Here is a 26306-nt window from a genome sequence, read left to right as displayed (position 1 = left end):
TGCATATAAGTACCACAGCTTTCTTTGATATTTGTTCAGAAGGAAAATTCATTTGTATAATCTATCAAGCATGTAACAATGTGCTTTTGATGGTGAAAATTGTTTTATAAATATTAATAGGTATGTTTTTTTCACCCACTTTCTATACAGAATGGCCTTTGTTCAAGATGAATTTTCTATGCAATTGAAGTTTCATTAATGTGACATTGAAAATCTTGATGTCCGGACCAAGCTCAGCACCTCTGAAAATACATTTTATATTGTTTGTTGTTTTATTAAATGAGAAAGTTATGGGTTTGAGCAGGCAGGTTTATTTTATTGCCCTGCTATTGACATAGACATCAATCCATTTTTAACACGTCAGCTCTAGAAGTACATTTAGAAGGGTCCTACAGGGGGAAATAAGCATGTAAAAGTCAGTTAGTATTCAAGGATTCATATACTGCTTTTGTGCAGCCACACGTTTTTGTTTATTTTGTTATTTATTTATTTATTTTTGGTTTTCATGTTAATGGAATGCACATTTTCTAAGTTTTTCCTTCACTATCAAATATGATAACTGTGTATCTATCACTTGGTTAAGACAGGTGGATACAAATGTAAGAGTTGACTTAACAAGGATTGGGAAACTTTTTCTGTCAAGGACCAGTTAGTAAATATTTGGGGGTTTGTGGGCCATACAGCATCTATTGACACTAGTCACCTCTGTTTTTGTCTTGTGAAGGCAGCCATAGGCAATATGAATGTGGCTGTGTTCCAATCTGTTATCCATAAAAACAGGGCTGGCCTGAGGGCCTTATTTTGCTACCCTTGGCTTAGATCCTCATTGGAGATGTTCTGTACCAATCTTTAGCCTTGGCCTTATCCACAAGTGTGATATGATTTCAGGGTCACTAATAGCCTCTTACCCTTATCTTTTATGCAAAAATCTTGTTTCCTACTATTTGTGATGCCTAAAATTCCAACTATTAATATCCTTCCTTTAGGAAAATTCATATTTATTCAGAAGATGGCTTTTTATTGAAAACCATGGGTAACCTGTACGTATGTAAACTATGATAGACATTTGCTTAGATTTGCTCTAAACAGAAATTTCAGTTTATAAACGAACAGGTAATTTTTACTGTGAGGGAGAGAGGAGAGTTCTGTAGCCTGGGCTGAAATAATGGGAAGCACTAAGTATTAAAAAGCATGTACATATAAGGTAGTGTGGTCATTTAACAGCCTGTGAGGACCTGCTGTCTAGGAAGCTAAGCACCTTGCATACAGTCTCTCCTGCCACCAACACCTAAGGTAGAACATACTCTGATCCCCATTGTATAGACAAGGCCTGGATTTAAGAGAGGTTAATATGCTGAGGGATAGCTGGCTAGGAAGTGCCAAGAGTTGTCATTTATACCCTGGTATTTTTGATGCCAGTCTACATTAAGTAGTCAAGTTCAAGGAAAAGCATTTACATGGTTCAACATTGTAGATGGTAAGGCAGGAAAGCACTTTGTTTGTTTGGAACTATGTGTAATAGGGAAAAACAAACATTTTTCTCTACCAAACTCTCAACACAGAAGAACACTTCTGGGACCAGATGTGTGAGTTTTTCCCACACTGAATAATCTCTGACACTAGCTAGGTGTGTTATAATTCAGTTCAATTCTGTCATTATCTACCTGGAGTTAGAGTCAGAGTCCACAGTTTAAAGACTCAGTTTTATGGGACTGACTCTGCCACTTGCAAGACCAAGCCTCTGGTACTTCTGATGGACCAGCTATAAATTGGGGGTTCTGAGGACTTCTTGAGTCCCATCGTTTACTAGAATGGCTCTCAGAACGCAGGGAAGCACTTTACTTAATACTGCTGATTTATTATAAAGGATATTTTAATTTTTTCATAAAGGATATTTTAAATGATACAAATGAATAGCCAGATGAAGAGGTAAATAAGGCAGGATATGCATGAAGGGGTGACAAGCTTCCCTGCACTCCACAGGTGATCCACCCTCTAGCACCTCCCTGTGTTTGGTAACCTGTAAGTCCTCCAATCCCTCAGAGTTGAGAAGTTTTTATTTCAGGCTTTATTACATAGGAATGATCCATTATTCTTTCTGGAAAATGGAGGTGGAGCTGAAATTTCCAAGCATGTAATCATAGTTTGGTCTTTCTGGCGACCAGCCCCATACAGAAGCCTCCGCCAAGACTTATCTTAATAGAACAAAAGACTCTCTTATCTTCCAGAAAATCCCAAGGCATTGGGAGCTCTGCATCAGGAATCAGGGTCAAAGTCCAAATGTTAGAACACAAGATTCTCCTAGAACCGCTATTGCTTAGGAAATCACAAGGGTTTTAGAGCTCTATGCCAGGAATTAGGGATGAAGACCAAAATATATATTTTTTATTATAAATCACAATATCACAGACTGCTTTTAAAATATAAAACAGGCATAACGAATATATGTCTAAAAGAATCCCTATACATCCTTAAAGTTTTCCATCCCTTACCCACTAAAGACCCGGGTCTTGAAGATGGCAGTTCAGTTTAGATCCCCTTTCTTAACTCCTAAATTCTCTTAATTACTTCATATTTAGGTAATGCTTTTAACTTCCCAAAACACTTAGACATACATGCTGCAATGATCCAGTTAGGCTGTTTAGTTTTCTCGACAGAGAGTGAACAATTGGCACAGGAACATTGTAGATATACACTTCTCGTATCCCATAGTCACCATTTTGAAGCTCTGGGTTAACTGCAAAGGTCTGTCATACCACAGGAAAGCATCCTCTGAAAATCTAGCCTTGTAGGCATGTAGTTGGGATTGTCTTCTGAACTTTGCAGACATACTCATTAATTATTCTCTCTCTGATGCAGCTTGTAACTGTAGTCTTTGTAAGGAGCAAAGATCAGCTTGAAACTATTTTGATTTACTTGTTTATTGATCCTGACCAAGAATTCCTTTATTTGAAACTCTTCCCTTAGGAAGTCAATTTGATAACCTTTGCCCATTTATTTTGAAGGTGTCAGTTATAAGTAGTCTCAAGGAATGGAGGAGCTAAAATTACTAATAAATTAATTAGAATGTACTTATAAACCCAGTGGAAAGCCAAGAATGAAGCTGCTTTTCTATTGATTATTATACTGGTCATTAACTCCTGAGAAAAATGCCAGTGTAGCAAGCAGAGAACATGGGCCAATTCCTTTGGTAATTGTGGGATTCCGTCATTAGGATTTCAATATTCCGGAAAGTAATTACTCATTCACTCCAACTATTCACAGTGTATGGTCAGAGTATTTTGGCATTTTGGGATAAGACTAATGATTTAAGCAGACATTAACTCCCATATAAGATTCTCTCTTGTCACTCAGTGCTGCTTTAAGTCATGTGTGGTCTGCATTTATACTTATAGCAAGTATTCTTAGATATTAATATGCCGGTCTACACAGATTTGTATCAAAGTGCGTGAATATTGTGGTTGGGAAACCTTTGGAGAAAACCTTCTACCTAGGGTCTCTAATGCCAGCATGCCATATACAGCAATGTTTTATTTTCATAAGAAGCAAGTAAAATTGGCAGATTATAGCCACTGCTTTTCAGTGAGTGAAAAATGCTCCGTGGTTTTTTCCCTTTCAAGAGTCAGCCCCCTGTCAGCCACGCTGAAGAAGAATATGTAGTATCTGTAAATTATTAGTCAAAGATTCCTGGCTATCAATATCCCAAGTTAAATAAAAGAGCATTATGGTGACATGACATGGCATCACAGAACACTAATTTCTACTCTAAGAGAGATAATAAAAGGTGTCAGAACCCAGATACCAATAATGCCACTCTCTCCACTGCAGTCTCTCCCTGATTTTATGTGTACATCTGTAAATCAAGGAAAGCTCCCTGTAGTCTTTCTTTATCATGGAATGAGTTTCGCTGGGTCCAGGAGATTTTCACCAGCAGCAGAAGCTGAAGATAATTGCGCTTATAATGTCTGGCATCCTGGCATTGTAACTGACCATTCTCGGTCTTTTCATGTCTTATAACTTGAATCTGAAGCACCATAAGATGGTCCTGCACAAATCAAGGTCATGGCCCGAGTTTTAAGGATTGTTATTCCCATTTTCTTCAATTCAAAAACCAAGGCCCAGAGAAGAACTAGGTTATTTTATTAAGGTTACAGAGTTAGTAATGTATGCTGGAAATTGCTAAAAGAATATATTTCAAGTGTTCTCCCCCACACACAAAAAAACAAAAACCAAAAACTAAATGAGAAGACGGATGTGTTAATTTGCTTCAGGCTACTACAGTAATCATTTCACTGTGTTATATGTATATCAGAACATGATGTTGTATATTTTAAATATACAGTTGTCCCTTAGTATATGCAGGGAATCAGTTCCAGGAATCTCAAATATACAAAACTTTGTTCATACTCAGTTCCTTCAGTTGGCCCTGCAGAGCCCATGTGTGTAAAAATTTGACCTTGTTGGGCTTTACATCTTGAGAATAAAAATCCACCTATAAGTGGGCCTTCGCAGTTCAAACCCATGTTGTTCAAGAGTCAAGTGTATAGAATTTTTAGTTTCAATAAATGTTACAAAGTTAGTTAAGGATCAAATAAAAATTGGGTGATTCCAGCTTGGCATTCTTTCCACTAGATCTTTTGGAAATACTCGAGAGGATACTAATTCAATAAAAATTTCACTTTACCATGTCAGAAAAAGGACAAAAGAGGACAAAAGGATTAATACTGTTGTCTAGACTCTATTTGCATAGAAGAGAAAGGTGATAATTAGTGGTTAACTACTAAAAATATATAATAAAAATAATGAATCAAAGCTGTATCTATGAAGTTGTGCCAGTCTGTAACTTTTAATGATTTATGGCAACTTTTGTTATTATTCTATTGAAATCAGACCAACAGATACAAATTACTATGTTCTTTACTAGAATATAAGTCCCTTGACAACAGGGACTAACTCCTAAAAGTTAAAGGTCAAGGAAGCCACAGCAGCCCTTCCTGCCTGTAGCAGGAGGAAAAAAAAAAAAAACAAAAAACATGACTGTACTTACTTTCCCTTCTCTTGTGCCTACTAGCCTGAAGAACTTAACTTATAGATCCTCAAGAGATACTCAGGTATGATTGTTTTCTTCTTTATTTAGTTGTCTGTTTTGATGCCAAGATAAACTTTGATGACAACGCAGAATTCCGACAAAAAGACATATTTGCTATGGACGACAAATCAGAGAATGAGCCCATTGAAAATGAAGCTGCCAAATATGATCTAAAATACATAGGACTAGATGGGAACATTGCCTGCTTTGGTAAGAAGCAGTTATATCAAAAGAATGCTTTGTGGATTTTTATAGAATTTAGGAACTCTTGATTTCTGAAATGTCATTTACCAAGAAGAAGTAAGCATACAAGTTTTTTGGGGTTTTTTTTTGTGGCTGAAAAGTCTTAGGAAACAATCCAAGTGTCTTCTCAAAGTTTGTTTTGATTAATGGTCACTGGTTTAAAGCAGAATTTCTCAACTCTGGCACTATTGAGAGTTTGGGTGGGATAATTCTTTGCTATCTTGTACATCATAAAATGTTTAGCATCCTAACCTCTAGATGCTACTAACAACCCCCAGCTGTGTCAACAATTTATTAACACATATCAGTTAATAAATTAAAATAAAAGTCTTCAGACATTTCCAAATGGCCATGGGATGCTAAAATCACCCCAATTGAGAACTACTGACTTAAAGCATCTCAGTTAAACTTTGCTTAGTAAAAATTAGAACCTTTGCTGCTCAACTCAGTATTAATATGCTGGGAACTCTTCTGAAATTTGTGTTTAAAACAAGACTCCTTTATCTGAGGAAATAGAAGAGGACATACACTTTATTTAATCACTTTACTTAAGTTCCAGATTCTGTGATAACCAAAGGATAAAATGTTTCATGCATTATGCCAGTTTATTAGTAAAACAATTGATTTCATCACACTCATCTAAATTTGTGAAAATGGCTTCTTCAGCTGAGATAAGAATGAGTCTATAGAGGCAATACAATTTCTATTATTGTTCACAGCTTATAGTGCTCAGATTTATACGCTTCTGACTTAATTGCACAAGACTGTGTTTCTGGTAGAACCAATTCATTGTACTGGAAACTGAGGCCTTAATCTTAATGGAATTAAAATAAAAATGATTTGTAGCTCATTAAACCAACAATATCATTATATTCAGAACTGAAGAGACCTCATCCAAGAGTTTGCTGTTCAATACAATAGAAAATGACATCCAATTACAAGTGATACCAAAAGCTCTTGCTTTGTTTTGGAGCAATAACTATAATGTACCAGATCACTCACATCGTTCTGGTCCTGATAAGCTAATGCACTCTCAGTGTTTGTCGGCATTTAGAAAGGTGAAAGGTATAATGATGGGTTTAAAACAAATTAAATACAGATTATTTATAACCTCTCTAGGAATGTGCATGGTTTGACCATGTAGCAGCCTAAAAATCTGTAATTTACACATTTCAAATTGTTTTCAGATTCTGTATAAACTGTTTTTATTTTAGTCACTCCATACTTAATTAGTCACAGTTCATAGGGTTTTCTAGGGAATTGGAGGGTCAGAAAAATGAAGGACACTTTACCTTGTGAGTTTCTGCTGTGTTCAGGAGATTTTTTTTTCTAAACCGAGGAAATAATTTTATATAATTAAGCTTAAGAAGCAAAAGAAGTGCAATTGATCAATAAAAGTTAGCTCTGGAAAACAAGAATTTTGATGTTAAAACTCTTTACCTACACTTTCTTAAGAAAGTCTCCTAAAATGTTGGCACATTTTGGTTCCAGTTTTAATGATTGGGTTGCTGGTAAGCATTGCTTATGTTAATTTGAAAGAGGAACAAGGGGATAGGAATATTGTTTTTGGGCTGTCATTTGTTCATTTATTTCTAAGTTTATCCAGGTAACATATAAACATGTATGACTGTACTAAGTGTAAAAAAGTATAAAACCCCACTGAAGTTGAGACCCCTGTGGTTCAATCCTTGAGATGCCACATTCAAAGGAGCATATTCTCAGCAAGCAAAACATTAAGAGAATTCCATTCTTTATTCCTGTCTCTTAAAGTATATTAAAAAGAATGTAATTCATAGACCCTAGAAACTTATCATAGCTTGTTTCTCTGCCTCTTGACACTTTCCATAACCTAAAACTCCCTCCTTTACTATTGGTCCAAATCAGTTACTTACAGAAAGAAACCCTTTCTTCTTTCTGTTTCTCAGATTGATTTAACTTCTCAGTAAATCCTCTTTCTCATTTCCAAGTCTTTTTTGTTTCATTGTTTGCATATACACATCCTGATTCTTTATCCTAAAAGTCTATGAACTTATCTGGTTGAATGGAATTCCAAACAGGACAGAAATTGGCCTGGCAATGACAGGGTTCTCTCTTGGCAATATGGGGGAGGGAAAATGTTTATGGACCATTTCATATTGCTAAATGTAGCCTGTCTTGTGTCCCATTTGCATTTCACAGTGAATGGTGCTGGGCTCGCCATGGCTACTTGTGATATCATTTTCCTTAATGGTGGGAAGCCAGCCAACTTCTTGGATCTTGGAGGTGGTGTAAAGGAAGCTCAAGTGTATCAAGCATTCAAATTGCTCACAGCTGATCCTAAGGTAAGCTTTCTCTTTGTAGGGAGATTGTATGCTGGTTTAATTTCTCATCATCAAGAGCTCACTTGTTCCTCCTGCTAAGAGTTAATATGTCTACTTCGCAGCATCAGATGCAACTTCTACTTTATATCGCATTGGAATACATGATGATTTAACTCTAGTCTTGAGTGAAAGGCTTATAAACAGCTCCTGGGATCCTATTTCAGAGGTTGTATGTACAGTCCTGAGAGGTGGAAAGAAGTCAAAATGATACAATGTGCCAGTCGAAATATTGGTTGGCATGAACTTTATTTGGGTAATTTACACAGAAGTGACTGGTCCTATGCTTACATGATTTAGAGGGAAGTCATACTATGATTCCTTCCATAAAGATGCTGAAGTTATTACCAAATATTGGAAAATTTGGGGGTTATATGATCATATATCGATGAGAATTAATAGCCCCACCTTCTTTTGTATGCTTTCTAATTTTCATCTCTGACCATTAGTTTGTAACATGCGCTAAGCGGCAAATAACTGTACCTGGTTTCATAGTTTCTGTTGCTGCTTCATGTGTATCTTTTTGACTTGAGCATAGCTAACTAGAATGCAGCTACCATACCCATGCTAGGAGTAGTACGGACATTCAATTTATATTTAATCAATTAGTTTAGTAACCAAGCTAAATATCAGCATGCTTTGTTTCACCTGTAGGTACTCAGTTGACTATAACATGGTTTTAGATAGATGCTTATTACATAGAAAGATCAAAATATTTAGAAAGTCTAATGTATGTGGTTTTTATTTCATTCTTTTAACAGGCCTGTGAAGTAGGTATACACAACAACAATTTGATAGAAAAGTTTGTCTTTAATTTTTTGATTTTTTTTTTAAGAGACAGGGTCTCATTCTGTCACCCAGGCTAGAGTGCAGTGGTGTCAACATAGCTCACTATAGCCTCTGTCTCCTGGGACCAAGCTATCCTTCCCCCACAGCCTCTTGAGTAGCTGGGACTATAGGTGCATGCCACCATGCCTTGCTAATTTTTAAATTTTTTGTCTCACCATGTTGCTCAGGTTGGTCTCAAACTCCTGGCCTCAAGTAATCCTCCTACCTCAGGTTCTCAGAGCTCTGGGATTACAGGTGTGAGCCATCACAATTGGCCTAAACTTTGAGAATAATTGTCTCAATATTGTTAGAGTATCTAATAAATTGAGTTGGTTACTAAAATATCTGAAGATGTGGGGAATCCGAATCGTTACTAAGAAAACCATAAATGAAAATAATAGCAGATTTTTTATAAAAGAAATGTGTTCTGAATTAAATATGGAAGCTTCCCATTAATAAATAAACTGGCAATAGCCTGTTGTGTTTTTGCATATATAAAATTTTGTCTTATGTTGGTAGTACACTTGTGTTTTCCTCATGACTTAGGTAGTTGGTGACCTTATGTTTTTGGTTATGCTTTTCTTCTGACTCATTAAATAGACAGCAAGGTATTTATTAGCACTTATCTTCAATTTTCCAGTGCTGTTGGAATAGCAAAGTTATTGAAGTTCAAAGGCAGCCAGCCATGAGGAAAGCATTTGCAAAACGAACGATGTTTCCACTTACATAAGCACTTTGTTTTCATTGGTTAGGTAGAAACACCGTATCAGTGGCTCTCTAATCATGTATTAATTCACTTATTCTTTCTTCCTACTACTTTCTAAGGGAAAAATCATTTTCCTCCCAGAGATTTCCAAACCAACTGAAACCTGTGAATACCATGACACACAGCTCCTTAAACCTGCTTGAACCACAAAAGCACCCAGAGGACAGACGACTGTAATAAAATACTGAACTTTTAGCATCTACTGAAATTCAGTGCAAAGAATAATAGAGAGCCATTGAGAGATTAAATTTACAAGGACAATCACTGAATGTTCGTTGAAATAGCTTTTCTTAGTGGCTTACCTCAAATTTTAATTTTGTAAAACTCTAGGGTGGGGTGGGAGAGTGGAAAAATTGCTGGCAGAACCATTTAAAAAAAATTCTTTTCCAAAATTTTGACTTTATGGAATATTTTCAAATGCTTGGATTATTTCAACTTTTTTTGAGATTAGCTGTCATCTTGGGTAGATAAAGGTATGTGGGAGTTATTTTATTTTTCTCATGCTATATCAGGAAAATGAATGCACAGCTCATCTCACAGTACTTTTTCCAAATCTTGAAATTTCAAAGCCGGTTAAAAAGCATAGAAATATAATGAGTATTTTCAATCCTGGCTTCATTTCACAAAATTTAGAGAACAGAATCTAAAAAATAGTATAGATGAGTTGATGTGATTTTGCGAGGAAACTGGCTGTAGTTTTGGCAGTAATTATTTCATGTAGAACCCTGTACACCTGCCCAAAAGTAGAGGTTCCTGAGAGCCCAATGCTAGTTATTTCAAAGATATTGATTATCTTGTTAGATGTAAGGATTAGTTAGCTGAATACACAGAAAGTCAGAATTACGAAACACCTGTTTTCGTTAAACCCTTTTCAACTGATATTAACAACTACTTATTTGCAGTATGTCTAAGATAATTCTGTTGATCAGTAAACACGTCATTTAATAAAGATATTACAGGTTGACAAATATTTCCACTCATAATGTCAGCCGTAGAGCTCAAAATTTAACTTATTTTGCTTGTTAACTCAAATGCTGATTTTCACTTGGACCTAAGTTGTAGAGATACACAAGTATCTCTACAACTAATGTGTTTCTTATTTTATCATATATATGAAATGAATTTCCTCTACCAAGCCGACTAAAATAAGAGTGTTTTCAAGATAACTCACTTAGTAAACTGAATTCATATGAAGTGTATCAGTAAATATTTTATAATTCTCTTATTTTCCTGCTGAGCTTGAGATGAGAGAAAATAGAGTTTGTTCTACTGGTGGTCTTCATCATTTTGATTTAAAGAATTCTAAGCATTAGTATTCTTTAAATCATAAGGAGTAAAAATGATACAAAATAGAAAACAGAAGTAGAGTTTTGTGGTTTTCTGTTAAGAATCTGAAGACGTTTAAAAGAAAAGCACTATATAGCATGTTATCCTTGGGTTTTTATTTTCCAAATTATACTCTGGTTTCTATTTTAATGAATTTAGAATTCCAAAGGTGTAGCAAATGTAACATCTGGAATATGTTGTATTCATTTACACAAAACACCATGTGTTCACTTACATGAAACATCTTGTGAAGTGAATACGAGGAAAGGATACTTGGCACAAATGCCCCCAATGACCCCAACTCTGTTAAGCAAATCTTTTGCTCTCTGGAGCCCTGATTTTGGAAAGCAAAAGTACATGATTGGTATTAGTAAAAGCAGTTCATCGTATTTGATTGTACTTCCTGGTTTAGATCCAACTTTGAGTCATATTTTCAAAGTCCTTGAAATATCCATGAAGAAATGTGCTGCCTAAGCAGCAAGGATGAGTTGAAGAATGGAAGGGACTCTTAGTGGGGTTCTCATGCCAGGCTGCCTGGGTTCCAATCTTGTCTTTGCCGCTTACTGGTTGTGGGACCTTGGGCACATTATTAACTCCTGTGTGCCGTGGCATCCTCATTTTTAAAGTGGTGATAATAGCAGTACTTACCTCAGAGGGTTGCTTTATTACACACATTGAGACGCACATGCACACTTTCCATTTACAGGGAAAATAATTTCATATTTCGAGATTAGCTGTCATCTTAGGTAGCTAAAGGTATGTGGGAGTTATTTTGTTTTTCTTTTTTTTTTCCCCCATTTATTTATTTTATTGCATTTTAGGTTTTGGGGTACATGTGAAGAACATGCAAAATTGTTGCATAGGAACACACATGGCAGTGTGATTTGCTGCCTTCCTCCCCATCACCTACATCTGGCATTTCTCCCCTTGCTATCTCTCCCCAGCTTCCCACCCCCCACCCTCCCTCCCCTATTTCCCCCCAACTGACCCCAGTGTGTAGTGCTCCCCTCCCTGTGTCCATGTGTTCTCATTGTTCAACACCCGCCTATGAGTGAGAACATGCGGTGTTTGATCTTCTGCTCTTCTGTCAGTTTGCTGAGAATGATGGTTTCCAGGTTCATCCATGTCCCTACAAAGGACCCAAACTCATCGTTTTTGATGGCTGCATAATATTCCATGGTGTATATGTGCCACATTTTCCCTATCCAGTCTATCATCAATGGGCATTTGGGTTGGTTCCAGGTCTTTGCTATTGTAAACAGTGCTGCAATGAACATTCGTGTGCACGTGTCCTTATAGTAGAACGATTTGTAATCCTTTGGATATATACCCAGTAATGGGATTGCTGGGTCAAATGGAATTACTATTTCTATGTCCTTGAGGAATCGCCACACTGTCTTCCACAATGGTTGAACTAATTTACACTCCCACCAACAGTGTAAAAGTGTTCCTATTTCTCCACATCCTCTCCAGCATCTGTTGTCTCCAGATTTTTTAATGATCGCCATTCTAACTGGCGTAAAATTTTAATTTCACTTAAAGAATTTAATAAACTTTTATTAAAGTATAATCTACATATAGTATACAAATTTTAAGTATACAGCTTGGTGAATTATTAAAGTAAACATATCATCTAACCTCCAACCAGATGAAGAAATAGACCATGACAGGCATCCTGAAAGCCTCCTCATGCAGTCCCCATCATTTTCCTATCCTGATTTCTCCCCAGAGGTAATTTTTTTTTTTTTTTTGAGACTGAGTCTTGCTTTGTTGCCCAGATTGGAGTACAGTGGTACAAGGGTAAATGCAACCTCCACTTCCCAGTTTCAATTATTTCTTCTGACTTAGCCTCCTGTATAGCTGAGACTAAAGGCACGTGCCACCATGCCCAGCTAATTTTCGTATTTTTAGTAGAGATGGGGTTTTACCTCACTGCCCAGGCAAGGGGTCCTCCCATCTTGGCCTCCCAAAGTACAGAGCTTACAGGCAGCAGCCACTGTCCCCAGCCCCCAAAGTTAATTTCTAATATCACAGATTTATTTTGCCTATTTTTAAACTTAAAGTCATTGGAATCATATAATGTATTCCCTTTTATCTTTGCTATCTTTGGTTAGTCTTTTCAATTTTAGTCATTCAGGTAAGTATGAGGTATTATCTCACTACGGCCTTTCTCTCGTGACTAATGAGGTAGAGCACCTTTTCGTGTATGTATAGGCCATTTGAATACACTTCTTTAAACTTCTGTTGCCTCATCTGTAGACATGAAAATAATACCCTAAAGCATAATTTTAAGTGCCAACTTGCACATGTTTCTAAAACATAGTGAAAACTTTAGTTTTTTAAATATTTTCTGAGTGTTTCATTCCATGATCACTTCCAAAACAGATTTAGAATAAATGCACATCTACAGAAATGGGAGGTGTCTGATACAGGTTCAGTGATAATCAGTGTTACTGCATGTGTTGTTTTGAAATTGATGGAAGGTGTAAGTGACTCAATATCTTACAGTGATTCTCTGCTTAGACAACCAAGGAAACAATTTAATAAAGGGAGGATTACATTCATATTTGAAAGAACAACAAAATATCATTTGTTTTAAACTTGAGAAGAGGACAGCTCTTTTGGTGCTCTATGGTATATGCTTCAGAAACTTTAGAATATGAAGCCAGAGCAGTAAAACTGCCTGCCATAATTTGAGTATCAGGTATATGCAAATGCTTTACATTTTAATAAATATATTTTAGGATTCATTTGTGCTGTCTTATATTTTTAAATTATTTCACATTTAGAGTATATTTAAGTATAAAGAAGAATATCCTGTTTTCTTTCACATACATGCTTATAACAGAGGCACAAGGCTGTTTAAACTTAAACCGAGGTGCTGTAAAATTGTCAAGGGTTCATTTGAATAACCAGTGATTCATGGATTGAGCAGCTCCAAACCAGAAGTGCTTCCAGGCTCCATCAAAAGAATGTAAAGGGAAGACTTTTATAGAGCAAACAGGAAAGTAAAGCAAAGAAAATACTGGATTAGCTACAGTTATCCTGTTGCCTTATTTGGTCTACCCTGCTGGAAAGTTCTAACTTACAGTTAGATAACTAGAACTTTCTGCTTCCAATTAGCCTTCAGTTTCGTTTTTCTTTAACATAGGCATTTACAAGAAATAACTCAAGTTTTGTTTATGTCTGCAAATCAAGCAAAGTTAAGATCACTTATGAGGCCTAACTGGCTTTGTCTGCTCAAAGACAGTTTCTTTTTCTTCAGGCCTGGTGTCCATTTTAACCTATTTTAACAAAGCAAAACCCATTTCATTACATACAACATATATTTGCTGAAATATCTTATCTACAAGCGACTGTTTTCTTTATAGGGAAATAGATTTCTTGTGGGAATTTATTCTTGAGTATAGTGCTCAATACTTTATACAAACACGAGCATTATTTTTGAAATGACTACCCTGCATTTCTATTCTTGCAGGCTTGCTTGAACATATATTTTTCTTTCATATAGAGTGGAAAAGGTTAGAAGTCCAGGCAGCCGTTCTTTCTAGTGGTAGTCGACCTGATAGCCTAGTCTAAGAATAATACAATTATTTTGTGTTTATGAATTTGAAGTTGGTCATTTAGTCTCCGTTTCCACTTAGAATAGCTCCTTGTTTAGCACAATCACTCTGCATAAGCTAGAGGATGGAAAACCATCTACCACCCTGGGCCCTTTTCTTTTTTTCTCTGGCAGTAGTTTTCCCACTGTCAGGAATTCATAGGTGTTGAATTTTGCATATATTTTCCTTGTATCCAGTTGATTAAAATTTCCAAGAATGCCTGGCCCTCCTTGCCCGCCTTATGCTTGTTCGACTTTACCTGCCAATACTTCTCGGTGATAAGTGGGTGCTGGTGACTGCATTTGGTTTTGTGTCTTCCACGTGATCAGTGTGTCTGATAGCTACCACGTTTTCAAACCATCCCTAATGGAACACTCAGAATCTATTTTCATGCTCCTCACTGACATACACTCAGAAAGAAATCAAAAATAAGATTTTTACTCTTCACTCTGTCTTCAAAATGCAGATTTAAATGCACCCTATTTTGTTTTATAGTAAGTGATTTAAAGAATTTAATAGATTTGGGGCTTAGTAAACTTTGTCCTTAGTCCCAGCAAGCTCAGGGATTGATTATGAGTCCTCTGTGCAGATGTCTTTGTAGACTGTTAAAGAAAAATGGACTGTGAATCAAAGTATAATGCCATATAATTTGGAAAAATATATAATTATTAGAAGAGTTAGGGTTGTTGTTTTTCCCTAACATCATTGCATTGAGAAAAGAAGGGATTAAATGCCACAATTAGGAAACTGCATTTCTCAGCAAGACAGTCAATAGCTGTCAGGAATAATGTCAAGAATCTCTGCATCTTAAGGATAATCTTATGTGGCAGGGCATCTGAAAGTTGTACTATTCCTATTTTTGAGACGTTACTTTACAATTCAGATAAAGCCTGGTAAAGGCATCATTAGATGTGGGTGGTGAACTTAGGAAAATCATTCAGAACAAGGCTGAAATCCTTGGACTATGAAGGTCTCTGGTTCCTCTGCTATATAGTAGAGGTGAGATGTAGTCTGCTGGGTTGTGTGCTATGGATTCAGGAGATTGCAGATACTGTGAATCGTTTTTTTTCCTCCTTCCATTCTGCCCCACCCACCCATCAGAAATTAGGAATTAGGAAAGATTGTCTCACTCCTAAATGAGCAACATGTCCATATAGGCTTGCCTAAGAAATTGGCTTGTCTCAGTGGTTTGCTAAATAGTCTTTTGTCTTTGTTTTAGGATGTTTTATAAATAGTATTCCTTTTTTCCTAATTATTAAAATAAGGAAACACAAAACAGAAAATTATAAAGAAAATTACACACATATATTTATGTATACCTTTTTAAAAACATATTTTGTATATATATATATACACACATACTGGTTTTGACAAGACTAGACTTATGTCATATAATTCACAACATTATATAGTCTACTTTCTTTCATTTTTTATGTGTGGTATTTTGCCTGTCCTGGTACAGTTCTCTACAACATTTTCAGTAGCTGAATGGTATTTACTTGAATGGATATACAAGTTTACTTAACTAGTGCTCTATTATTTGATGTTTAGGGTGTTTCAAATTTAAAATAATGCTGTGAACTTACTTGTACTCATAACTTTACATAAAGCTGGGATTATCCATGCAAGATAAATTCCTAGAAGTGCAAGGATCAAAACATATGCAGATTTTAAGGTTTTCACATGTATCACTGAATTGTCTCAATAATACTTGAAGGACTTGTAGAGGCTAACATTAGCAAGGTGAGTGCCCATTTATGTTCTTTTGTCTTGACTATCATTGCTATAATTCTTTACCAACAGGAGAGGTAGCATTTTTTTAAATTCTTTTTCTTTTATTCAGCATTTTTTAATGCTTCCTTATCTCTTGCCTTTTCATGTTTTTGTCTAGTTTTCTATTATGTCACTCTCACAGTGATTTAGAATACAAGACTCTGTGTGTGTGTGTCTGAGATCAAGGGAATGGGCACTTTTATATATGTCATCACTCATGTTCCCCCCCACCCATCCTGACTCTTGTCTTTAAATTTGTTTATATAAATTTTGATATCTCACTATAATAAGTATGTATACTTGAAATACTGTTGTGTAGAGTTTATTGAGCCCACTTCGTGCATATTAGTATTTTTTTTTACTGTGATTTACTTTGTTTCCCATAAAACTTGTTTTAAGACTTTTAAAATTTGCCATTTCATGAATCAACATACCATGACACAATTGCAAGTCAAAAATGGTATTCCCCCCACCACTCCCACAAAGGGAACAGCTCTCCTGATCTGTTTATAGCAAGATGAATATTAGGATCAGAAATGGCATGTTCCTCTAGTTATTAATAAGATTCTTATTTATTTCCAAGGAGTGCTTTTAAAAGTGTTGGAGTAATTTCACTGTAATCTAACCTGCATTGTTTTCGTGTTCTCAGTATAGTTGATGACCATTATTTGCTTATTCCGTATTTGAAAATTTGCCTGTGTGCTAAGATAAATTTGTACTCCAAAAGTTATTTTTAATTCCGCAGCACTTTCAAGGTTATTGAAGAGAATGTGCAGAGTGGTGAAAACTTTTAGTCACCCAGTGCACATGTTCCCAAATGAGATCAAACAAGGCAGTCCTCTGCATTCTTGTTTCAGCTTTCATACTGTAAAACGTGCCCTTTTTGCAGTCTATTTAGGGCCATGTTTTTTGCATTTTTGTCCTTTTTTTGTGTGTATGATTCCACTGTTGGCCCCCAAGCATAAGTGTTGAATGCTTTCTAGCATTCCTAAGTGTAAGTCTGTGATTTACCCTACAGAGAGCATACAGATGGTGGATAAACTTCAGGCATGAGTTATAGTACTGTTTTTCACAAGCAGTAACAAGATATATTAAATAAGGTGTCCTTAAACAGAAGCATACTTAAAACAATGTTAGGAATTGATCTGCTGATGAAAATGTTGTGACTAGAGGCTCATAAAAATGTAACTATGTATTTCCCTAAGAACAATGGTTGAGTATTTGCTAATTCAGTGGTTATAGTGACTGTATAGACCATAACTTCTGTGGATAATGAGAATTCCCTGGGTAGTGTTTTGGATAATTAGGAGCAGCTTTTCATAGATTATATGATAGAGACACCTTTTTTTTTTCTTTCTTTCTTACTTTTTTTTTTTTTTTTTTNGAAGGCAGGGACAGGGGCACCTCAACTGTGACATGGGATCTTTGGGCAGACTGTTTTTGTCTGTTATTATGTTTTGGGTTTTGGGTTTGTTTTTCTTTTTTTTGAGACAAGGTGTCATTCTGTCACCCAGACTGGAGTGTAGTGGTGAGATCGCAGCTCACTGCAGCCTCGGCCTCCTGGGCTCAAGAGATCCTCTCACCGCAGCCTTCTGAGTCACTAGGTCTATAGGTGCGTGCCACTGCACCTGGCTAATTGTATTTTTATTTTTTATTTTTTTGGTAGAGACAAGGTTTGTTGCCCAGCCTAGTCTCAAACTCCTGGGCTCAAGCGATCTGCCTGTCTTGGCCTCCCAAAGTGCTGGGACTACAGACACAAGCCACCATGCCAAGCTGAGAAACTTTTAAAGAAAGGACAATCAGAAACCTCCAGTCTAAATGTAAATTTTTTTTTGTATCATAGTTTACTTGTTCCCCTAAAGGAAGGATTTGATCATGAGAACCTTTAGAATATGCTGGTAATGGCTTTTTAGACATATTGCCTTTATAGCTATGGAATGAGTAAAGTTTGAGGAAATTTTAGTTTTTCAACATTCCGTTAAGAATGATTTCCTTACTAATTTAGGTTATTTTCACTTTGTGTTTTTGGAAGGTTTTTTATATTAAATAATAATCACTGTTTCACCTTTACAAATTTACATTTCCTACTAAAAGTGTGGTATTAAAAAAAATTTCCTAGCTGTATTCCTGTAATACAACCACTATTATATATCTGTCATTGCATGATGAACATCTTCTCATGTAGTTACTCTTCTTGACCATCATTTTTCCTAGCAGTATTAAATAATGGACCTTTTTATTTAGATAGTTATTTAAAGAAATCTAACATGTAAAATCTCTTTTAAAAAGCATGTGGAACTTTGTAAACCAGGTTTGCTTAAAGCAGGATATGACATAGTCAACAATCAAATATAATAGTAACAAGTATGAAGAGCTTTGTTTCACAGTAAACCATAAAACTTAGGGAAGTAAAAGAAAAGCTTTGGGAGTACGTAACAGTTTTATAACAATCAAAAAGGAAAATCAACATAAAGTCAGGACCAAGCTTTATATTTTTAATGTATTTTATACATTTACTACCTCTGTGGACTACTAATTTGAGTTAGTTTAAATTATCTCAGAATTAATGATGAGTCATTTGTTAGTATTTGATAAGTCCCTCTAAGTTGCTGGGATGCTAAACTACCTAAGCATTCCAGAGGTGGCCAAATGCACTCTCCCGATTGTTCAGTTTAATATCTTCCTGTTCAGTGTCTCCCTGGTATATTCAGGTCAGTAAGGTTAGGAAGCATCAAGAATAAGACTTGCTACTGGTCAGAAAATGAACTCACCTTTATGTTTCCATCCACTTTCTAGCTAGAGTTCTCAAATGCTTATTTTACTAAAGAACCTTATAAGATTCCTCTGATTTCTCTATGCATTCCCACCAAACTTTCTGTCATTATAAAGGAGCTACACACTCGAGGTGAGCTTCTAAATTAAGAGTTTTTTTCATCTTTATAACCCTCATCAGACGTGACCTTGGGGATAATTTGTGCCAATCTCCCTTTTCTTTTTCATGTAATATTTACAATTCACAGTCCTCACCACTGAATCATCTCTTTATTCACTCTCTTCTTTTTAAGACTTCTGTAAAATTGCTCAGAAATATTATACATTGTCTGCTGCTTTCCCCGTCCTCACATTTCTTGTTGCTTTTTCAGTAGACTTTCCATTTGCTCCATATTCTTTAAAAATAGCCAAGGTATAGAGCTTTCTTGAGTTTTCCCCTATTCATAGTTTTTGTTTTGCCCAACTGTTGTATACTTCATTATCTGTAGCCTCTATAATGGTACATAGAACATGGCAGATGCCCCAAAAATATCTTTTCAGAACAAACTTATATTGTCAGCCTATTTATTTCCATATACGTCATCTAGCTGAATGCTCTCAGCCAGGAAGGAAAGCATAATAAGTTAATGAGTTGCCCTTCTGAAATGGTTCAGTTTCCAGCCTAGATACCAATGCCATGTGTCTGGCAAGACTGTAATACAATGGGGCAGTCTGGTGGGGGCTATACTGTAGGACTAGACTTGTTCACCAGGATCAGGCAAGCATTGGAGGGAAGGACCTCTTTGCAGAGAGTGGGATGAAGTTGCAGGCAATGAGTGTGGGAAATGGTTCGTTATACAGGAAGGATTGCGGCAGTAGGGAGGGGGCCTTAACTGAAAGCAGCATGTTAGAAGATAGCCAGAGAATGCACAGAGGGAGGCAATTCCCAAACAGTTAGGGAATTCTCCTAACAAATAGCCAGTGCCACCAGCCCCGTGCTGTAGTGCTAGGGCCAAACTCCATTCATGGCAAGGCTCCTGTAAGCCAAAGCTTGGTTCTAGGGAGACTCAAGTACCAGGCAGCTAAGCCAGGAACTCAGCCATAGGTACAAGTCAGCATGTCAACCATGAAGTCAAGAGCCATTCCAAAGCAAGAATGACTTGACTAGAGTGGTGTTCCCCAGCATGTTAGAGGGCAGCTCTGCAATTAGGACTAGTTCTCCAGACCACAGAATGACGAAACTGGATGAAAAGCCATTTAGAAACACCAACCAAGTAAGAGTATATTGAGTGTCATCCATGCCAGGCACTCTAATAGGCACTGAGGATAAAGCAGTGGGTGAAATACATCTCATCTTGCTTACCTAGAGTTGCTATTTTAAAGAGGGCAGAAAACAGTTAAGCCAGTGAGTAACGCATACAAAAAATTATGTAATATATCTGCTGGTGCTGTCTGCTAGGTTGAAAAATAAAATGAAAGGAGGCTTGAAAATGCCAGGAGTTTATTTCTGATAGATTTGTCCAAGCAGACCTCTCTGATAGTTGACCTTAGAGAAGGAAATATCATTGCTGCTCCACGATTTGGAGTTGGAGTTTGTGAGCAGGGACATGAATGCTGTCAATGAAAGAATCTACCAAGCAGAGGTGTCCTCCTTTCTCTCGTCTTCACTTACCAGTGTTCTGAGCAATGTTGCTTGCTTTATTACAGATTTTAAGTTTTGTCCACTTAAATAGTTTACTCAGCAACTTTACCCTAATTTGGGTGGCAACTCTCTTGCAATTAGAGATCGTTTCTGAATATCCATGGATATTTTATCTGCATACCCAGGACCCTCTCCTGGGGATGCTTCATGTTCACCTTTGAGGTCTTCTGAAATGGAGCACTGCGAACACACATATTAGCATTCCCAAGGGCCAGCTGGTACAAATCCGAGTTAATTATTTTTCTTCCAGCTTATCCGTGGGTTCTTTCATTAATTGTTATCTGTAAGTATTCTGGACTCATCCTTTTTTCTCAATTAGAACTCAGTAGAATATTTTTGTGCAAACATTTAGGTATCTGCTTTAATACTCAGAGACCTGAAGGTTGTAAACAGCAAGCAGAAAATCCATTTGGAGCTTTAACCCTTGTCCTTCTAGGTTTAACTTGCTTGTTAATCCCAAGCAGCACATTTCTCTTAAAGGGAGACAAAAGTGACTTAGAGTCTTCCGTGTGTCATTATGATCCAAGAGTGTTGGCATTTGGGTAGCAGGTGTGTGAGAAAACACCAAAATTGTCTCATATTCAGATGATTTCTGATATTTTCTATTTTATAACCTATGATCAGTGGTTGCATTTTATGAGTGGAACTTTTTCTCCATTAAGCTGAGTGACCTAATAGTTAATCCAAATGCTGTCAGTGCTGACCAAATTCCAAAGGAGAGATATTTGGTATTGAAATGACAACAGTGAATGAAGCAAAAGGAAAAAATACAAAAGCATAGAAACATGTAGAGAACTTACACTGAAATAACAAATTCTTCAGTTTTTCTATACAGGTACATCCTTAAAAGCACTACCAATTGAAAGTTGCAACAATTTATCCTACAGTGTGAAATACCTGAGATAAGGTTTAGCACTGAAATTAAAGCCCCATCAGCATACTATAGTTCTCTTCCTAGTCTTTACTGCTTGGTATTTCTGCATTCAGCCTGCAATCAACAATTCTTTCTTTTCTTTTCTTTATTTTCCTCCCTTCCTCCCTTCCTTTCGTCCTTTCTACTTTCCTTCTTTCCTCCCCTCTCCCACCTTTCCTCCCACCTTTTCTCCCACCTTCCCTTCCACCTTCCCTTCCCTCCCTCTCTCTCCCTCCCTCTGCCTTCCTCTCTCTCTCTCCTTCCTTCCTTTCTTTCTTCCTCCCTCCCTCCCTCCCTGCTTTCGTTCTCTCTCTCTTTCATTCTTCTTTCTTTCTTTTTCTTCCTTTCCTTTCCTTTCCTTTCCTTTCCTTTCCTTTCCTTTCCTTTCCTTTCCTTTCCTTTCCTTTCCAACTTTCCTTTCCTTTCTTTCTTTTCTTTTCTTTTCTTTTCTTTTCTTTTCTTTTCTTTTCTTTTCTCTTTTCTTTTCAGATGCAATCTCGCTCTGTCACTCAGGCTGGATTGCAGTGAGATGATTTTGTCTCACTGCAACCTCCACCTCCCAGGTTCAAGGTATTCTCCTGCCTCAGCCTCCTGAGTAGCTGGGTCTACAGGAGCATGCCACCATACCCAGCTAATTTTTGTATTTTTTTGGGTAGACACAGGGTTTTGCCATGTTGGCCATGCTGGTCTCAAACTCCCGACCTTAGATGATTCGCCTGCCTCAGTCTCACAAGGTACTGGGATTACAGGTGTAAGCTACCGCAGTCTGCCAACAATTATTTCTTGATCACCTACTATGTGTCAGGTTATGAGCTAATCGAGAAAGTAAGAAACCATCCAATATTTGATGTTATGGGTTCTAGTGGGGCTTTCCTTATCGATTTTTTTCTGATTATAATAATCTCTTTAAAGCAGAGAAAGATAGATATCTGAATGACAGATGTAGTCTTTTCTGCAGTCTTTTCAAGGCGCAATGAAAACCCTGTATAGAGCAAGTGTTAAAGTCACATACCAATCTCTGGGTTTACGAAGATTTGTCTCTGGAGCCTTATTAATCAAAATGTAAGCCATGGACTATCAATGCTGACAACAATTTTAAAACTGTTAGAAATACACAGTCTGTGTTTTCATAGGATCCCCAGGTGATTCGTATATACATTAGAGTTTGAAAAGCCCTGGTCTAAAGCAGGGACATACAAACTACAGTCCATGGCCAAGTCCTGTCCAATGTCTGTGTTTGTAAATAAAGTTTTATTGGAACACAGCTGTGCTCATTCATTTTTTTTTTTTTTTTTATGAGTTAAGTAGTTGTGACCAAGACGTCCTGACCCACGTGGTCTAGAACAGTCATGCTCAGAAATGTATTGTTGGACCAGTGCTAGTTTATGTACCAGTGCCTGTTTGTGAGTTGTTTTAGGTTTGTGATAAGTACAGATACTGAGAATAGGCATTTAGAAACTTTTATTGCTAATTACCATTGCCATGACATGCAAGAGGAAGATCAGTTTTTAGTAATTTATATTATTATGTTTTATAATAATATCAGTCAGTAACTGTTAGGGAATTATTTTTAAAAATTGGGCCAGGTGTGGTGGCTCACGGCCGTAATTGTAGCACCTTGGGAGGCCAAGGCAGGTGGATCATAAGGTCCAAAGTTCAAGACCGGCGTGGCCAAAATGGTGAAATCCCGTCTCTACTAAAAATACAAAAATTACCCAGGTGTGGTTGCATGTGCCTGTAATTCCAGCTACTCAGGAGGCTGAGGCAGAGAACTGCTTAAACCTGGGAGGCAGAGGTTTCAGTGAGTGCAGATCACACCACTGCACACCAGCCTGGGTGACAGAGTGAGACCCTGTCTCAAAAAAAAGAAAAAATTGATCCTTCATTGCATTATATAAGAAGCACCACTCTGTTGCTCTATGAGTATAGATTATATGTTTGTAAACAACAGTGTCATAAGTGAATTTGATTTTACATCTTGGTGCCAAAAGTGAACTTTCTTATGGGCTGTGATAATTACATTGTCCTATTCTTCTTTGCGCCTCCTGCTTTTCCATGAATCTTCCTCTTGTCTCTTTGGGGATACTTCCTTGATTTTGGCGATGCCAGAAAATTTGATGCCTGCTTTCTCTCTATGTGTCTCACTTGGATCCTCTCTTTCCCGCCTGCTGCTCACAGAGTAAGCTTTTGCCCAGGCCAGACCAATTGTTTTACTGCATGCTGCCATTGTAGATTGCTTTCAGGGATGGTCTCTGGCCACAAGTCCCTCAAGCTAGTTAGAACCCTCCCAGGGCTTTTCTCTGGATGCTCATAAAAAGAGACCACCTGGCTCTGGGATCATGAAAGAAAATAATGTGGCCCAGGAGGCTACATTCCCTAGTAGCTGGTGAAAGCCTGTGTAAGCTCCAGGAGCAAAGCTGTATGATGGAAGCTTCTTCCATCATTTTGTTCCTCTAGCCTAGGCTTCCGTTACTCCGTGGTTTTCAAAAGTGTGGTTGGACTAGCAGCATCAGCATCACCTAGTAATTAGTGGGAAATGCAGATTCTTGGGCTCCACCCCAGACCTTGAGAGTCAAAAACTCTGGGGTGTGGCCTAGCAATCTGTGTTTTAATAAGCCTTCCAGATGATTCTTATGTTTGCTTGCATTTGAGAATGTCTGCTACAGTTCTGAAGCTCCTCCTTATTTCTGTGAGTTACTCCAGCATCCTTCCCAAGTGTAAGCCAACTGGTTCCCTTTCTCTGCTTAAGTTAGAGTTGATTTTCTGTCACTGACAATCCAGCAAGTCCTATTTTGTATACTTTGGGTACTATTCTTACCAAACTGAGAATTTGCGTCAGCACACTCTTGTGCCCTATGGTGGCCCAGAGCTCATTTCTGTTAATACTTATTTTTATTTCCTTCCCCATACGCTTTATAACCCCTTGTATTTGAAGATTTTTATTCTCTTCTATTTCTGTGTCTAAGTCTGTCCCTGAAACGCAGAGGACTGTATTCCTTCTAAAGTGACATTGCTACCCAGTTGAGAATTATGGATAATCTTCCAGATAATAGGTAGAGGTCATCAATGTGGTTTGTAAATGCATTTTTCTAAAGATCAACTCCCTCATGGAGAACTTTTATTTTCATTCTCTCCAAAAGTAGACTACAGCTAGTTGTGTAATTTTCAAGTGACTTTCTATAAACTTTATGAAATTACTTCATCTTGAGCTCAGTCATTGAAGTAGATCTAATTCATTTTTGTCCCCATTAAGTTACCATCAACTGCTTCTTTTCACAAGAGATTTCTTTCCTATTACTGCTCTTCGTGCATTTAATCACTCTCAGTGCTTTCTTCCCCTGTCTTGATCTGTAACTGTTTTGCTGTGATTCAGTCTCCTGTCTATTCTTGTTACAGAATACAACCTTTATTTGTTATCTGGGTTCCTTGTGCTGTCTGGGGAAAAGGACAATGGTCAGATCTTTCAGTATTTGACAAATGTCATGATAATAGAGTGTTTCAAGATGGAGATGTTGAATCAACTTTATGTTTGGTCAAGAAAATTGATTCATAATGATATATGACATAAGGTTTTTATTGAGTTTTTCCCTGGTACGTATGAGGAATGAAAAAAATCACTGCTTTTTTTAAAAATGGAATTTAATATTTTTTATTTATTTTTTACCTCGATGGCTCTTTATATACAAGCTCCTTTTACAGATTACTCTGTGGTCAGAGAATCAGCGTGTGACTTTCTCTAGCTATTGGATAAACAGTCTTTATGTCAACTATTTGAATTTGGGAATTGATATTTAAATGCTTTTCTTTTGTTTCTTACTTTCACTGTCAAGATGAGACTTCATTTCTGTTTCTCCCACCTCTGAGGAAGAACCTCATGTTATTGGATGCTCATGTCTGTCTTAGAGAGTAGGCCAGAGAAGAAATGATTTGAGCTAGTTTTCATTCCCATTTGTTGATCCTGGGCGTCTCTGGCTCTTTGTAGTCACTGCACAGTTGTGTTACACCCCATATGAGGGTGAAGCTCTAAAGACAGTTCTTAAGACACAACATATTTACTACCAACATTATCTTTGAAAATTCTGTAAGTGACCCATACATTTTAGTGCTTTTAAGCACAAGACACCCGATAGTATGGTGGGACACTGACCCGATGAGCGTACGTAGAGCTCATCCCCTTCCTTCTGTCTCAGGAACTCATGTACTTTGAATGAGATAGCAGTTTCAGCCTCCCACTAGATTTTACTCATTAATTTTGGTTTTTTCCCACTCACTTACTTGTTCTGTCTGTCTGCCCGTATAGTTGGATTTACATAAATTAAATGTGTATGTGACGCAACTTTGACGTATGACACTTCATAATATGTTAATAAAAGTATGGAGGGAACAGTGAAAACAGCCAGGGAACAAGGGATGGTTGAAGGCTATTCTTGTCTTGCATATTAGTTTTCCATTTTTAGGGTTTTTTACTTGTTTGTGTAATGTTCAGTTCTCCAACCAAAAGGGTTGGTTGAGAGCTTGTACTTCAATGACAGAGTACTTGTTCAGTTCATGCTCAGCCAGTTTGTGGCTTTTTGTCCTTGGGCAAGTTGATAGTCTTTTCACCTCACTTGTTTGGTCTGTAAAAGGGAGTTAATCCAGTATTAGAGGAAATAACACACAAAGTGCTCAGCAGTGTCTGATACTTTGTCGTCATCCCGTAAAATAGTGGCAGTGGTAGCCATCTTCAGGGCTGTGGGTATCCTGGTCATTTATAGGGAAAGGGCTGTTAGGTGGCCTCTCCCACCATCCAGGCTTTGCTGAGCTAGTTGATAGGAGAAAGGACTCTAGGGCCAGGCTGCCTAAGCTTGAATCCTGGTGGCTCTACCACTCACTGCTTAGCCGTGGGGAGCTAGTTCTAGGTGTGCTTTTAATGTTTTTTCATCTATAAAGTAGACATGATAATAGTACCTATCATAG

General features: G+C 37.2%; 1 protein-coding gene across 2 annotated transcripts in view; it reads left to right on the top strand.

Annotated features, from left to right (window-relative positions):
* The window catches only part of SUCLG2 (succinate-CoA ligase GDP-forming subunit beta), a 281870-nt gene that overhangs the window by 159145 nt on the left and 96419 nt on the right, over positions 1 to 26306 (top strand). For both annotated transcript variants that reach the window (XM_017542762.2, XM_017542764.2), the window contains 2 exons: positions 5138 to 5299; positions 7511 to 7653. In XM_017542762.2, the coding sequence (XP_017398251.1) occupies positions 5138 to 5299; positions 7511 to 7653 (305 nt within the window). The remainder of the gene's footprint in view (positions 1 to 5137; positions 5300 to 7510; positions 7654 to 26306) is intronic.

This window comes from Cebus imitator, unplaced genomic scaffold (genome assembly GCF_001604975.1).
Source record: "Cebus imitator isolate Cc_AM_T3 unplaced genomic scaffold, Cebus_imitator-1.0 Scaffold147, whole genome shotgun sequence".
In the NCBI taxonomy this organism is placed as follows: Eukaryota; Metazoa; Chordata; class Mammalia; order Primates; family Cebidae; genus Cebus; species Cebus imitator.
This window is presented reverse-complemented; position numbering and strand designations above follow the sequence as displayed.